This window comes from Astyanax mexicanus, chromosome 19, assembly GCF_023375975.1.
Source record: "Astyanax mexicanus isolate ESR-SI-001 chromosome 19, AstMex3_surface, whole genome shotgun sequence".
Taxonomy (NCBI): domain Eukaryota; kingdom Metazoa; phylum Chordata; class Actinopteri; order Characiformes; family Acestrorhamphidae; genus Astyanax; species Astyanax mexicanus.
The window spans coordinates 39,843,621-39,858,687 of record NC_064426.1 but is presented as its reverse complement, the minus strand read 5'-3'; the positions used below and the strand labels follow the sequence as shown (position 1 = coordinate 39,858,687).

Genomic DNA, 15,067 nt, shown 5'->3' with positions numbered 1-15,067 from the left:
GTTTTGATACCAGTACTTTTACACTTTTCCTTTTTTACTTAAAGAGTAAAAAGCTTAAGTTGATACCTTAACTTCTACAGAAGTATTTTAAAGCTTATTATGTATACTTCTACATACAGAGTAATTAATGGAGATACTTTTCTCATTATTATTAGTGAACAGGGTAGATTCTATCTGGCAGTAGCTGATGATAAATGATTAGATGATCGGTTTTGTGCATATTGGCTACATTTTCTCAGTCAGCTTTATGAGGTAGAGTCACCTGGAATTCAGGCTTTCAGTTAACAGCTGTGCTGAACTCATCAAGAGTTAATTACTTGAATTTCTTGTCTCTTAATGTAAAGGTTTGAGAGCATCAGTTAAAGTAAAGTAGTGAAGAGGTAGAGTTACAGGTATACAGTGAAAAGTAAATATTAAGCAATGTTCTAATCCAGTTCAGATTATGGCTACTACTTTATTTCAAGAAGTTTGAAAGCATTCTTAAGTGCATTCGCAAAAAAAGACCATCAAAATGATGAAACTGGCACTCATCAGGACCACCCCAGGAAAGAAACGAGCAAGAGTTTCCTCTGTTGCACAGGATAAGTTAACATCACGGCAGATAAGAGCAACTAAATGCTTTCCCTGGTATTTTGGTTTAAAGAAGAACTCTGGTGTAAAATAGACTTTTGTTGTAGTAAAACATGATAAAAAGTTCTTACCTTTGATGAATAGCACACCTCCGTTCTCCCACAGCGTTCAGAGATCCAGAATTTTTAACAGTTTGTACAAACACCCTTCAGACTAGGTAAAACGGGGCATAATTTACCCTGATAAATCACTTTTTACACCGTTATCCAGCTCAAAGTAGCTCCACACCTCCTTGCTAGAATCTGGAGAGCCCTGACATTTAAAACGAGGCATTAATAACTTAAAAAGTGCACAAGAAGCTTATTAAAATCCTCTGTTTTCATACTATAACACTAGCTTCAGCTCTGTGCTCCACCATATTTGTACTGATAATTTCATAGACTTATATATTCACAAAAACTCATAGCGCATAGTGTAGCAGCCAGTCTATATATATACAGGGGTTGGACAATGAAACTGAAACACCTGTCATTTTAGTGTGGGAGGTTTCATGGATAAATTGGAGCAGCCTGGTGGTCAATCTTCATTAATTGCACATTGCACCAGTAAGAGCAGAGTGTGAAGGTTCAATTAGCAGGGTAAGAGCACAGTTCTGCTCAAAATATTGCAATGCACACAACATTATGGGAGACATATCAGAGTTCAAAAGAGGACAAATTGTTGGTGCACGTCTTGCTGGAGCATCTGTGACCAAGACAGCAAGTCTTTGTGATGCATCAAGAGCCACGGTATCCAGGGTAATGTCAGCATACCACCAAGAAGGACCAACCACATCCAACAGGATTAACTGTGGATGCTGTAAGAGGAAGCTGTCTGAAAGGGATGTTCGGGTGCTAACCCGGATTGTATCCAAAAAACATAAAACCACGGCTGATCAAATCACGGCAGAATTCAATGTGCACCTCAACTCTCCTGTTTCCACCAGAACTGTCCGTCACCACAATAAATTATTGTGCTCTAAAACCAGGTGTTTCAGTTTCACTGTCCAACCCCTGTAGTCAAGTCAAGTCAAGTAGTTTTATTGTCAATACTGCATATGTACAGGACATACAGAGAATTGAAATTACGTTACTCTCCTTCCCAATTTTACAGCAAGTACAGATAATAGATATAATAAAGGAGAATGGGAGACACTATGTGTACAATACAGCAGGGACACAATAGACATACATGAGACAAAAACAAGGTGCAGTGGTGTGGGGGAGGAATAGATATATAAATATAAGTAAATAAGTAAAAATAGATATATAATTATAATATAAAAGAGTGGGAGACACTATATGTTCAATACAGCAAGACACAATAAACATACGTAAGACAATAGTGCAATATTGATGGTGATTGAGATGGAATGACAGTAAAAATAGTAAATAACAGTAGTGCAAATACGGTATATGGTATATAGCTTAAGGCTGGTAAAGTGAATGGGTGCGTAAGTCCTTAAAGTTCACAGTTTAATTAAGTGGAATTAAAGTGCGTATTGACAGTGCAAGTATATCAGTAGTGCAGGTGTTGTGTAGTGCAAGTCCGTTTGGAAGGGACCAGTACTTTGTGCATTGTAGTGCAGAGTTTCAGTACTTTATTAGTGGGGGGGTCAGGATGCTGAGTGAGTGTGTGCTGGGGGCAGGATTGGGATGGGGGGTAGAGCAGGAAGAGAGTTCAGCATCCTCACAGCCTGATGGATGGGGCTGTCTCGCAGTCTGCTGGTCCTCGCCCTGAGACTCCGCAGTCTCCTCCCTGATGGCAGCAGGATGAAGAAGCTGTGTAGCGGGTGAGAGGGATCTCCTGCCAGACGGAGGGCTTTCCGTGTGAGGCGGGAGCTGTACAAGTCCTGAAGGGAGGGGAGAGAGGTGCCAACAATCTTCTCAGCTGCTCTCACGATGCGCTGGAGGGTCCTGCGGCAGGATGCTGTGCAGGCCCCGTACCACACGGTGAAACAGCTGGTCAGGATGCTCTCGATGGCCCCTCTGTAGATGGTGGTCATGATGGGGGTCAGGGCTCCAGCTCTTCTCAGCTTGCGGAGAATGTAGAGACGCTGATTTGCCTTCCTGGCCAGTGACGCTGAGTTGGTGCTCCAGGAGAGGTCCTCTGTGACGTGCACACCCAGGAACTTGGTGCTGCTCACTTCTCCACAGCAGTTCCGTTGATGAACAGAGGGGTGTGCAGTGTGTGAGTTCTCCTGAAGTCCACAACAATCTCTGTGGTCTTCTCTGTGTTCAGAGAGAGATTGTTGTGTTTGCACCAGGAGGCCAGGCGGCTCACCTCGCTCCTGTAGTGTGACTCATCGTTGTTGCTGATGAGACCCACCACCGTCGTGTCATCCGCAAACTTGACGAAGAGGTTGGAGGTGTGTGCTGGTGTGCAATCGTGGGTCAGCAGAGTGAACAGAAGGGGGCTCAGCACACATCCTTGGGGAGCCCCTGTGTTCAGTGTGGTGATGCTGGATGTGCTGCTGCCAACCCGCACTGCCTGTGGTCTTCCAGTCAGGAAGTCTAACAGCCAGTTGCACAGTGAAGTGCTCAGCCCCAGTTTGTGGGACTGTCCAGTTTGTGTATGAGCTGTTGGGGGACGATTGTGTTGAATGCTGAGCTGAAGTCAACAAACAGCATTCTGACGTAGGTGTTCTTCTTGTCTAGGTGTGTGAGGGCTGAGTGGAGAACAGTGGAGATGGCATCATCGGTCGAGCGATTTGACCGATAAGCAAACTGGTAGGGGTCCAGGGAGGGGGGGAGCAAAGACTTGATGTGATGCATGACTAGTCGTTCGAAGCACTTCATGAGGATGGGGGTGAGTGCAACTGGACGATAGTCATTGAAACAGGATGGCGATGCCTTCTTTGGGACAGGGATGATGGTGGTGGCTTTGAAGCATGTGGGAACCACCGCCTGACTCAGAGAGGTGTTATAAATGTCAGTATAAACCTCTGCGAGTTCCCAGGCACAGTCTCTCAGCACACGGCCAGGAATGTTGTCAGGCCCAGGAGCTTTCCGAGCATTGATCCTGCTGAATGCTCTCCTCACACTGTCTGGGGACAGTGTCAGCACCTGGTCACCAGGAGGAAGGATGGATTTCTGGGCGGGTGTGTTGTTGAGTGGCTCGAACCTTGCGAAGAACCCATTTAGGTCGTTCAGCAGAGATGTGTCACTGTCGCAGGTCTGTGGATGTGGTTTATAGCCTGTGATAGACTGGATACCCTGCCACAGGTGCTGTGTGTCTCTGCTGTCACTGAAGTGTTGGGAAATCTTCTTTGAGTACAGCCTCTTATCTTTCCTGATCCCGCGGGACAGGTTGGCCCTGGCTGACCTCAGGCCTGCCTAGTCACCTGTTCTGAAGGCTGCATTTCTAGCCTTAAGGAGCTTGTGGACCTCTCCTGTCAGCCATGGTTTCTGATTCGCTCGAACAGTGACGGTCTTGAGGTCGGTTACATCATCAGTGCACTTGGTGATGTAGGCAGAGACAGTTTCTGTGTACTCCTGAATGTCTGTGGAGTTGTTGTGGGTGGCAGCCTCTCTGAACATATTCCAGTCTGTTGTGCCTCTGAGGAACCCTCTGGCCATACTCGTACCTGCTTAAGAACTGGTTTGGTGACTTTAACCAGTGGTCTGTAAGCTGGCATTAGCATAATGGTGAGGTGATCAGAGGCTCCCAGGTGGGGGAGGGGGGAGGCTCGGTAGGCTCCTCTGTGTGTAGTAAAGACCTGGTCCAATATGTTGCTTCCCCTGGTTGGAAAGTCTATGTGTTTAAAAAGTCCAGAAAACACACTCTTTGGGTCTGCATGGTTGAAATCTCCAGCCAGAATGAGAAAAGCATCTGGGTGCGCTGTCTGCTGTTCACTGATGTACTGGTACAGTTCATTCAGTGCTTCACTCCTCACGCTGTTGTTGGAGGTCGGAGGGATGTAAACAGCAGCGATCAGCACGGCGGAGAAATCTCTCGGTAGATAGAACGGACGGCATTTGATAATCATCAGTTCCACTACTGGTGAGCAGTGTTTACAGACCACAACAATGTTCCGACACCAAGCATCGCTGATGTAAACACAGAGCCCGCCGCCGCGGCTCTTACCTCCGTCAGCTAGCGCGCGGTCCGCCCGATAGCATGTTAGCCGCTCCAGCTGAACGGCGTGGTCCGGGATGCTGTTGTTGAGCCAGGTTTCGGTGAAAACATAAACACAACAGTCTCTCACGGTCTTCTGAGTTGACTGAAGTAAGAGGATGTAATCCAGTTTATTGTCCAGAGAGCGTACATTGGGGGGGATAGCTGGCTTGTGTGGGCTAGCCGCTAGCCTCGCTCGGATACCCCCGTGCTTACCCCGTTTCTGCCTTCTCGCCTGCCGCCTGTGGCGCTTCCATTGTGGGCGAGCTGCAGCGGTGGGGGTTGGTGGGGGTGCGGGTGTCCGGAGCACACCGCAGACTCGCAGTTCTTCTCGGAGTCCGCGGTTTAACTCCAAAAGTGAGTTTCTGCCGACTCCAAGCAGAAACTCGCGGCTGTAGGTGCGTTTCAGGACGTGAACGCACGACAAAGACGTACAAAAACACTGCGACTTACGAGACAAAAAACACGAAAACGCTGTTTCCTCGGGGGGGGGGGGGGGGAGAGAAGCCGCAGCGTGTGCACGCGCCACCATCTTGGATAAACATATATATGTTTATGTTATTTTCAGTTCAAGTCCATTTTTACAGTTTTTTTAAAGTTACTACATGATTCCTTATGTGTTCCTTCATAATGCAGCATTAGTCTGTGTTTTAGGATCCTCTCAGCCTCAAATGCTTCCGTTCTCAGTCCATCCGAGTGTCAGATCAGCTGATAAACGAGCTGCAGTTCTGCTACTTGGGTGACGTGTGTGAGCCGTAAAGCTGAGTGTGCTCGTTAAGTGGTACCTGCCAGAGAAACAAGAGTGAAACACAGCCCAGGCCTTTAAATGACTAGTCTTAGAGGATGGTTACTAGGGTCCCCGATGACACAGTAAGACACTGCATTGTCTCTGAACACAAAGACCCCCATTTAGGTGCGGGGTAATCACAGAGCTCCCGCTGAGCCAGGAGAATTCCCCGGTGTCATACAGTGTCCGCCTGCCCTGAGCTTGTTTGGTTTCGGGGGCGGGTGGCTGCGAGGAAGTCGCTTGGTGGTCCAACTTAGTGGCACTCATAATTTATGACCGGCCAAAGGTCTGAGTTTAACATCGTACGAGCGGGGCTGGGCGAGGAGGGAGTGACTACACAATAAAGAGGACAGCAGTTTATATCCATGTCCTGTCAGTGTGTGACAGGGAATGAATATATAGGAGGAGCTGGTATGTTGTAATGGTAGTTTATGCTTTGTGTAACACTTTGATAAACGCTTCACGTTTTATCTGCTTAATTTAATTTAATTTATTAATAAACATCCATTCCTGCCTTTCAGACCTATAAGACATTCCTAAAAAATGATATTTAGAGCTAGTAATGAAGTAAAAAGTGAAATACTAGTGGTGTCAATCAATTAAAAAATGTTAAAATCTGAATAATCACAACAATATTCTGTGATTAACTGCGATTAATCGCGCTTGTTCTTCTAAAGCCGCTTAAGAAGTTTTTTTATAGTGGATATTTAAATGTAAATATAATAATGAGTGTAAGCAATGTACAGAGGTGGAAAAAGTACATAAAAAATGTAATTAAGTAAAAGTACCTTTACTTTACTTTAAAATTCTACTAAAGTAAAAGTAAAAGTACCAATCTAAAAATCCACTCGAGTAAAAGTAAAAAAAGTACTCAATTTAAAATTTATTTTGAGTAAAAGTTACATAGTTACTTTTATTTTTTTGATGTAAAAAAAGTACAAATCATAAATTAAATATTTTTAAATTAATTATTATTCCAAATAGACAGAACACAGATTCCCCCGAGCACCGCTGATTCACACAGCTAACCGTAATAATAAACACTGCTGGGAAAAGTTCAGCTGTGCTGCCATGGAGAACAAAACTCTTTTTTTTTTTATTTGGGCAATTTGTTTTTTTTCCCTCAGCATTTCATTTGTTACTCAGTAATTTTGTATTACTTGTGTCAAAATGAACTTGAGTAAAAGTAAAATTATCTATTTTAAAAACTACTTTAAAAATTACAAATTACTCATAAAATCTACTCAATTACAGAAATGTAAGTAAATGTATTTTTTACTTTCCACCTCTGGCAATGTAAAATGGATTTTTATATTCATAGTAGTGGTGTTAATTAAAATACTAAAATAAAAGTTGTGAAGAGTTACAGGTATACAGTGAATAGTGAATATTTGAGTAATGTTCTAATCCAGATTATGAGAAGCAAGAAATACTCAACTAGGTAAAGAATCGAAAAAAATGACTTTAAGAAATGAAGTCAGTCAATCTTAAAGTCAATTTTAAGAACTTTAAAAGCATCCTCAAGTACATTCGCAAAAAAGACCATCGAAAACATTATGATGATGAAACTGGCACTCATCAGGACTGCCCCAAGTTTCCTCTGTTGTACAGAATAAGTTCATCAGAGTTACCAGCCTCAGAAATCGCAACAGCACCTAAGATAAGAGATTACATATTGTTAGTGTTTGTTCTCGTCTAAATTAATATTATTATTTAATATTTTTCTCTTATATTCTTTACTCTTTCTACAGGAAGCCCCCTCTCAGTACTACAGAAGCAGACAGACTCTGGTGAGCTCATCCTGTGCTGAACTATCATCCAACACGATGCTCGACAGCCCCAACTCCCAGGTAAGATCACACAGAATACACCCTGTGCAAGGCGTGTCGCTATCTTACACCCCGCCAACAGTCTATTTTCACACTTTCCACCTGCATCGTTTAAATAGCAACAGTGCTTCTGAATATATCTACACTGATGAGTGTGGTGATCTGGAAATGAGGGGTGTGTTTAGGTAAATTTCTGGAGTATTGCTATCTTAGCAATGAAAAACACAGGTGCTCCACTGACTAAATACAACCTAGACAGATGTCAGCAGTCAGACGTTAATTGCTATCTGTGCAGTGACTTGTCAACAGACTTGTCAACACAATCCCTATTTTTAGGGGAAAAACTTTATATACAGCTGTGCAAAAAATTAAGAGAGCACTTCAGTGTTTGAATCAGTTTTTCTGATTTTGCTATTTATAGATTTATGTTTGAGTTAAATGAACATTGTTGTTTTATTCTATAAACTACAGACAACATTTCTCCCAAATTCCAAATAACAATATTGTAATGTAGAGCATTTATTTGCAAAAAATGAGAAATAGCTGAAATAACAAAAAAGATGCAGAGCTTTCAGACCTAAGAGTTCAGAAATCAATATTTGGTGCAATAACTCTGGTTTTTAATCACAGTTTTCATGCATCTTGGCATCATGTTCTCCTCCACCAGTCTTACACACTGCTTTTGGATAACTTTATGCTGCTTTACTCCTGGTGCAAAAATTCAAGCAGTTCAGTTTGGTGGTTTGATGGTTTGTGATCATCCATCTTCCTCTTTATTGTATTCCAGAGATTTTTTTTTTTTGGTAAAATCTTAAAAAAAAACTCATAATTTTTAAGTGGTCTCTTATTTTTTTTTCCAGAGCTGTAAATATTTAGGGGAAATATTTTATTCTCTTCATTCTCTTCACAGATAACGTGAAGTATTGTAATATCATAATCCTAGTAAATACTCCTTAAATAAGCAGATACCAGGAATTATGGATTTATTGGTGTTTGAGTTTTACAGAATATAACAACCAATAATGTTTACAGAGGAGTCAAAGGTTTACCTTATTCATTTGATTATAGTGCCACCACATGGAGTTTAGTAAAAATATTAATATTTGATGCAACAAATCGATATTATACGATAAATCGTGATATCGATATATTGTCCAATCCCTTCCTATTTAGGAGTGTATTTTTTGATTTCTGATCTCTGTCATACACTGAAAAAAATGATGCGTAAAATTTAATTTAATTTCATGTAAAATTAAGTAACATCAACTCGGTTTCAAGACTTAAATGTTACATAGAGTAAATAAGTGAACTGAACTTCAGTCTGTAACGCGGGGAACAGACGGGAGGCGGATTTATAAGCGGGTAAGAACAATACTTTAATAAATAACAAATAAACAAATAAACAAACAGGGGAATAACGAATAAATATATAAACATAAACAAACAGGGAAAACCAACAAAGAGCTAAACTAAACAGATAAGTGGCTAAACTAAACAGATAATAACTAAACAGGGCTAGGGATATATATACAAAGGATAAATACGTAAATAAGAACAAAACAAGGAATATAAACAAACACGAGATATAAGCAAATAATACAAACGAACAAAGAACTAGAAACTTGGCAAAACTATAGCTAGGACGTGACGTGACAGACAACGTAGGAAGGTGCAAAGACCGACGGAGGACAAGGTGGCAGAGGAGGGCTATTTATAGTAACATGAAACACTGAACACCTGGGGAAACAGGTAACGAGGGGCGGAGCTACAAATTACACACACATGATGGAAAAGTACAAGAGAAACACACTAGGAAACGGGGAAAACACAGGAAAACATAGCAAGGGCGTAACACAGTCAATCCTTTCTTTTAGTAAACTTTACTTCATTTCTGCATACAATGTTACCTAATTACAATTACTTCATTTATACAATATTACTCAAATAATTTGATACATAATATATTAAAATTTCTGAAATTTAAATATTTTTAGTTATAACACAAATATTACACTGTCTCAACACATGGATGGATATAATACATTCTTTATACTAGTAAACTAAAAATAATGTATTACATGTCGTCCATGTTTTGAGACAGTGAGACCTGGTCTGTTTACAGAATAAATCTTTGAGATTATGTAAATATGTAAATATTTGAATGTGTGTTTTAACTAAAATTATATATATAATAATATTGTATAAATGAAGTAATTGTAATTAGGTAATATTGTATGCAGAAATGAAGTAAAGTTTACTAAAAGAAAAAATTGACTGAAGTTCAGTTCTCTTATTTACTCTGTGTAACTCTATTTAAGTCTTGAAACAGAGTTAAAGTTACTTAAATTTACATGAAATTAAATTTAATTAAAAAAAGCAAATGCAGAAAGTTGCAAAACTTTTTTTAAGTAAATTCTACTCATCTACTACTCATTTTTTTCAGTGTATCGTCGCTGTCCAATGAAAACCAAGTATCTCCAAAACAGCAACCTTACAGTAGAGAGAGAAAAAAACCTTCTGAATTTTTTTTTTGGAAGTCAATGTAAAAAGAGTTTACAGTATTTCAGGTCATTTTAAAGTATTTTTTATTGGTCAGTTCATCAAGAAATTTTGGCACAGTTTAAGGAACAGTAAAAATCAACGAAAAAAAGGGATACTTGTTTTTTATTGGACAGCATTGATGTATACTTTTACCTGCTGTGTGACTGTAGCCTATGTTACGTGTAGATATTGATCTATAGATCTAAACATTCAACCAATCAAATTAACTCTCTGTCCGTCAGTCAGGGCAGCTGTTCTACGTGGGTTTGCCGAGTACGTACCGCCTGCCGGTGCTGGAGCCGCCGATGCCCCGCCTCCCCTCGTACGAGAGCGTGCGAAAGAAGGACCGGCAGCGGCAGATCCACATGATGATCGCCGACCGCTTCGGCCTGAACGGACCCATGACTACAGAGGTGAGTTCTGCTGGATCTGGCAACCGAGCCAAACCAATTTAGCTCAATTGGCCTCTGAGGTCAGCTGTGCTAATCGGATCACTCGAGTGTGTTTCCACAGCTAGCCTGCAGTTATCAGCCCCATCTGCTCGGTAATGACGGTAAATGATAATGGATATTTACTGGATGATTTATCCTCGATTTCGCCGACGCTAATAACGCTAATAATGCTAATATACGAGCGCAGATATATCAGAGCTGTCGGGGGTCTCGGGGCTCCGGCCCCTCACCTGCCCCGCTGCCCCGGCGCTCAGGCGGATCGTCTCTGCGCTCTTTGATGTTGACTCTGTGGATCTGTATGACGGGTGAGTTCCACATGAGCAAACCAACTAATGGAGAAAAAAAGCCTGTCAAACACAATTAAGCCCAGTCTGCTGAAAAGTAAACAGTGCAGGAGAATGCAGCTTATTGTCCTCTTCTCCTCTCCTCCGCTCCTCTCCCTGACCCCATCAGTGGGACGACCCGTCAGTGGGAGGACCGTCCCGCCCCCCTGCAAGCTGTGGGGGTATCACTGGGGTCTAATTAGCTCATTTTCTCCAGGGCCAGACAGTGCAGTTATATATTTGGTGGAATAACCCTGGTCTGGTTTTTAATCACAGTTTTCATGCATCTTGGCATCATGTTCTCCTCCGCCAGTCTTACACACTGCTTTTGGAGGATAACTTTATGCTGCTTTACTCCTGGTGTAAAAATTCAAGCAGTTCAGTTTGGTGGTTTGATGGCTTGTGATCATCCATCTTGATTATATTCCAGAGGTTTTTAATTTGGTAAAATCAAAGAAACTCATCATTTTTAGTGAAGTGTCGTAATACCATAATCATATTAAATTCTCCTTAAAAAAGCAAATCATTGGGGTCATTTTCATGATATCATTTTCTCCCTGGCCAGACAGTGCAGTTAAAGAAACACACCAATATTTTTCAGCTTAAAGGTCTCAACACATCATTTATTTTATTCAATTTAAAATCTAGTAGTCTAATTGTGGTCTCTGTAGTCAATAAACAGTACAGGTCAAAAGTTTGAACACACCTCCTCTTTTTCAATGCGTTTTCTTTATTTTCATGACTATTTACATTGTAGATTCTCACTGAAGCATCAAAACTATGAATGAACACATGTGGAGTTTTATATACTTAACAAAAAATAGAAGAGCACTAAGCCTGAAGGGCTTTAAAAGATAACATGGGCCTAAAGAATGAGAGAGAGAGAATAAACAAGAGAATAAAAGACAGAATAAAAGAGAGAGAGAGAGAGAAAAGCTGTAAGACGTGACACGAGTCGAGTAGTGACCTGCACTACTGTAGCTACTCCTACACATTTGCTATGTAAATACTTACACAAGCTAAAACGGCAGCAGCTATATTTAAAACTTAACTCAGCTCAGACTGATCTGCATAATCTCATGAATAATTTATGAACGTCTTCTAAAGGAGCAAATTCCACAGAAATGTGTCCTGTGTGTTTTTTGGGGTGTTTTTTAAAGGGTAAGCCATTCGGTCTACACGGGTGTTTTTTTGAAACCACTTTTAAGGGTTTTAAGGGTTTATAAATGCTTATTAATGAGGTGTTAAATACTTTTAAAACATTAATAAGCAGTTATAACATATAAATAGAAAGGTCAACAGTTGACCTATTTGCTAAATATTGATTCCACATTTATTTATACAGTTAAATATCGGATTATAGATCTTTCTAGATGCTGATCTTACTCTCTCTTTTCCATCAGTCAGCATTAACATATATAATAAAATATAGAAATATAGAAAATATGGGAAATCAGTAATTTAATATGTTGGTATACACCACGTTATTATTACTGGATAAATAATTAAAAATCTGGGTAGTTAATGAGTTAAATAAAGCTCTGATCAGGCAGTAAGATAAGCATCCAGATAAGCATTCACTATTTGGCAAATTACTATTATATACAGCTCTGGAAAAAATAAGAGACACTTCAGTTTCTGAATCAGTTTCTCTGATTTTGCTATTTATAGGTTTATGTTTGAGTAAATTTATCATTGTTGTTTTATTCTATAAACTAACTACAGACAACATTTCTCCCAAATAAAAATATTGTCATTTAGAGCATTTATTTACAGAAAATGAGAAAGTCAGAGATTTAGAGCTTTCAGACCTCAAATAATGCAAAGAAAATAAGTTCATATTCATAAAGTTTTAAGAGTTCAGAAATCAATATTTGGTGGAATAACCCTGTTTTTAATCACAGTTTTCATGCATCTTGGCATCATGTTCTCCTCCACCAGTCTTACACACTGCTTTTGGATAACTTTATGCCTTTACTCCTGCTGCAAACAGGAGTGGAGCCAGAGAGTGGAAACAGTACTCACCACTCTCTGGTTTTATCTGTAATTTCTCGAAAGAAAAAAAACTTCTACGTTTAATAATTTAATAAAGTTTCTGTGTCTTTTTCTAGTTATTATGATGATGAAAGTGTGAGTGTGCTGTGGTGTGTAAAAGCTGCAGTAGGGAATAACAGCAGTAACACCATCTACTTAAAAAAAATAAAAAATTACCCCCATTTTTTTTAAATAATGTATGATTTTCTCAGGGTTCTTTTTCGCAATACCTACATTTTTTAGTTTATTTGTTTTCTCCAGTTTCGAAGAGTTATTTGAAGGTGTGTAAAACAGTCCTGGGATCTACCAGACCACCAGACCACTGTATATTTAGAACAAATCAATCAATCAACCTTTATTTTGACTCAGATGTACATTGAGGGCAATCCTCATTTTCAGTGTAGCCGAGCACTTAAAAATACAGGGGTTGACATGACAGAGAAAATAATAAGCTAAATTTAATTATTTTAAAATAACAGTGAATAAAATATAAAAATAGATTTAGAATAAAATAAAAATAATAATTTGAATTGATCAAAAATTAAGATCAAAAGAAAATAAAATTAATACAGCAAAAATGAGTTAAAATTGAGCTAAAACTAACTTTTACAAAATACCCTAAAAATACAAATACATACATGAACTTAAAAAAATAAAAGCAATAATAATAATAATAATAATAAAAATAGTAATGATAAAAGAAAATCGAAATAAGTTAAAAATATATTGTGGTAGGCCCTAGGGTTAGGGGCGTGACCACTGTGACCCGGAAGGAGGAAGCGCACAGATAACACAGACACGGGGGCTGCGTCCAGAAACTTTTGTTACTCCTCCTCTCCTACTCCTCCTTTCCTACTCCTCCTCTCCTACCCCGGAAGAAGGTGGAGGAATCGAGGAGAGGAGAGGAGGAGGAGGAATGGAGGGAAGGAGCTGTAATTGGGGAAATGGGACAGCTGATCCCTTTTAGATAGGATGTTGACTACCGATGAACTGAGCCAATCACAACGCTCACTTTTAGCACATGCCGGATACTGCCCAGCCAATCACAGCTTCTGAATAAAGCTCCACATACAAAAATAAAAACGAGAGATCAGTAAACACAATTCCAAATTCTACAGATCAAGCTTCAAAGTGCAGCCTGATTAGCCATTGATAAAGGTTGCATATGTAAATATTAAATTATTTTAATAGTAAAATATGATTTCATTGAATGTAATAAAACAAATAACAAATCTTAATAAATAATAAATATAATAATACATATTATATTTTGCATACATGTTGAAGTGAAAAAATATTAGATGAAACAGCATCAATGGAACATTACTGTCACACAGCTAAATATTCAGATATTCCAATAAAATCCTGCTTACTCCCAGGCATTTTGGCCGCATCTCTGGCCAGTGATATATATATATATATATATATATATATATATATATATATATATATATATATATATATATATATATATATATATATATAGATAATAAATAATAAAGTTTTACTGAGCATACAGCTTATCTAAACAAAAACATATATTAGTGCTTTACTGGCTGTATAATTAGATAAGGAACCTAGTTAATTAATATGTTTATGACGTATATTTGGGCGTTGCCTGCTCCTCGCACTGCTTTTCGCGTGCTCTGTGGGCGTGGATGCAGTGATGTCATTGGAAAATCCTTAAAAGTCTTCCGGAGTAGGATACACTGATGTATCCTTCAATGGAAGCCTACTACAGGAGAATTTTAAGCTGCTTCTTTCGTCTCCTACGGTATTCGGACAGGCGGCAAGATGGCGTCACGAAATCAGTTTCCGGGTCACGGAGGAGAGGAGGAGGATCGGTAGGAAAAAGGAGACACTTTTGGGGTTTCTGGACGCAGCCGGGGAGTAAATGAACTCAAAACCTACCTTTTATTGCGGCTTTAAAACGCCCTCCACCACTGTGGTAGGCCCCTGGGGTAAGGGGCGTGACCACAGTGAGCCAGAAGGAGGAAGCTCACAGATAACACAGACACGGGGAGTAAATGAACTCAAAACGTACCTTTTATTTGCTTTTAAACGCCCTCCACCACACCCAAAAACAACTCAAAACAACATACTCAGCCCAATGGGGCTCTAGAGTCAGTATAATGAACTTTAGTTTGGTTAAAGGTCCGTGCAGCCTCAGCCCTCAGCTCCCCAGTCAAAGTTCTCCCTTCAGTGAGCTGAGGCTGAGTTTTATACCTGTCCCAGCCGGCTGCTTAATCAGTCCTGAATGCACACCGGCTGGGACAGACATGGCTGTGAGTTCCGGCGTGGGGCGGACCCACGGTTCCCCCGCCTCCTCACGCCACAATATATATTTATATATTAAAACAAATATATATGTAGCTA

The 15,067-nt window shown here is 39.9% G+C and overlaps 1 protein-coding gene across 1 annotated transcript in view; it reads left to right on the top strand.

Annotated features, from left to right (window-relative positions):
- The window catches only part of si:ch73-364h19.1 (uncharacterized), a 31,510-nt gene that overhangs the window by 12,573 nt on the left and 3,870 nt on the right, over positions 1–15,067 (top strand). Inside the window, exons 4-5 of the mRNA XM_022665046.2 lie at positions 7,264–7,362; positions 10,125–10,295. Coding sequence (XP_022520767.2) covers positions 7,264–7,362; positions 10,125–10,295 — 270 coding nt within the window. The remainder of the gene's footprint in view (positions 1–7,263; positions 7,363–10,124; positions 10,296–15,067) is intronic.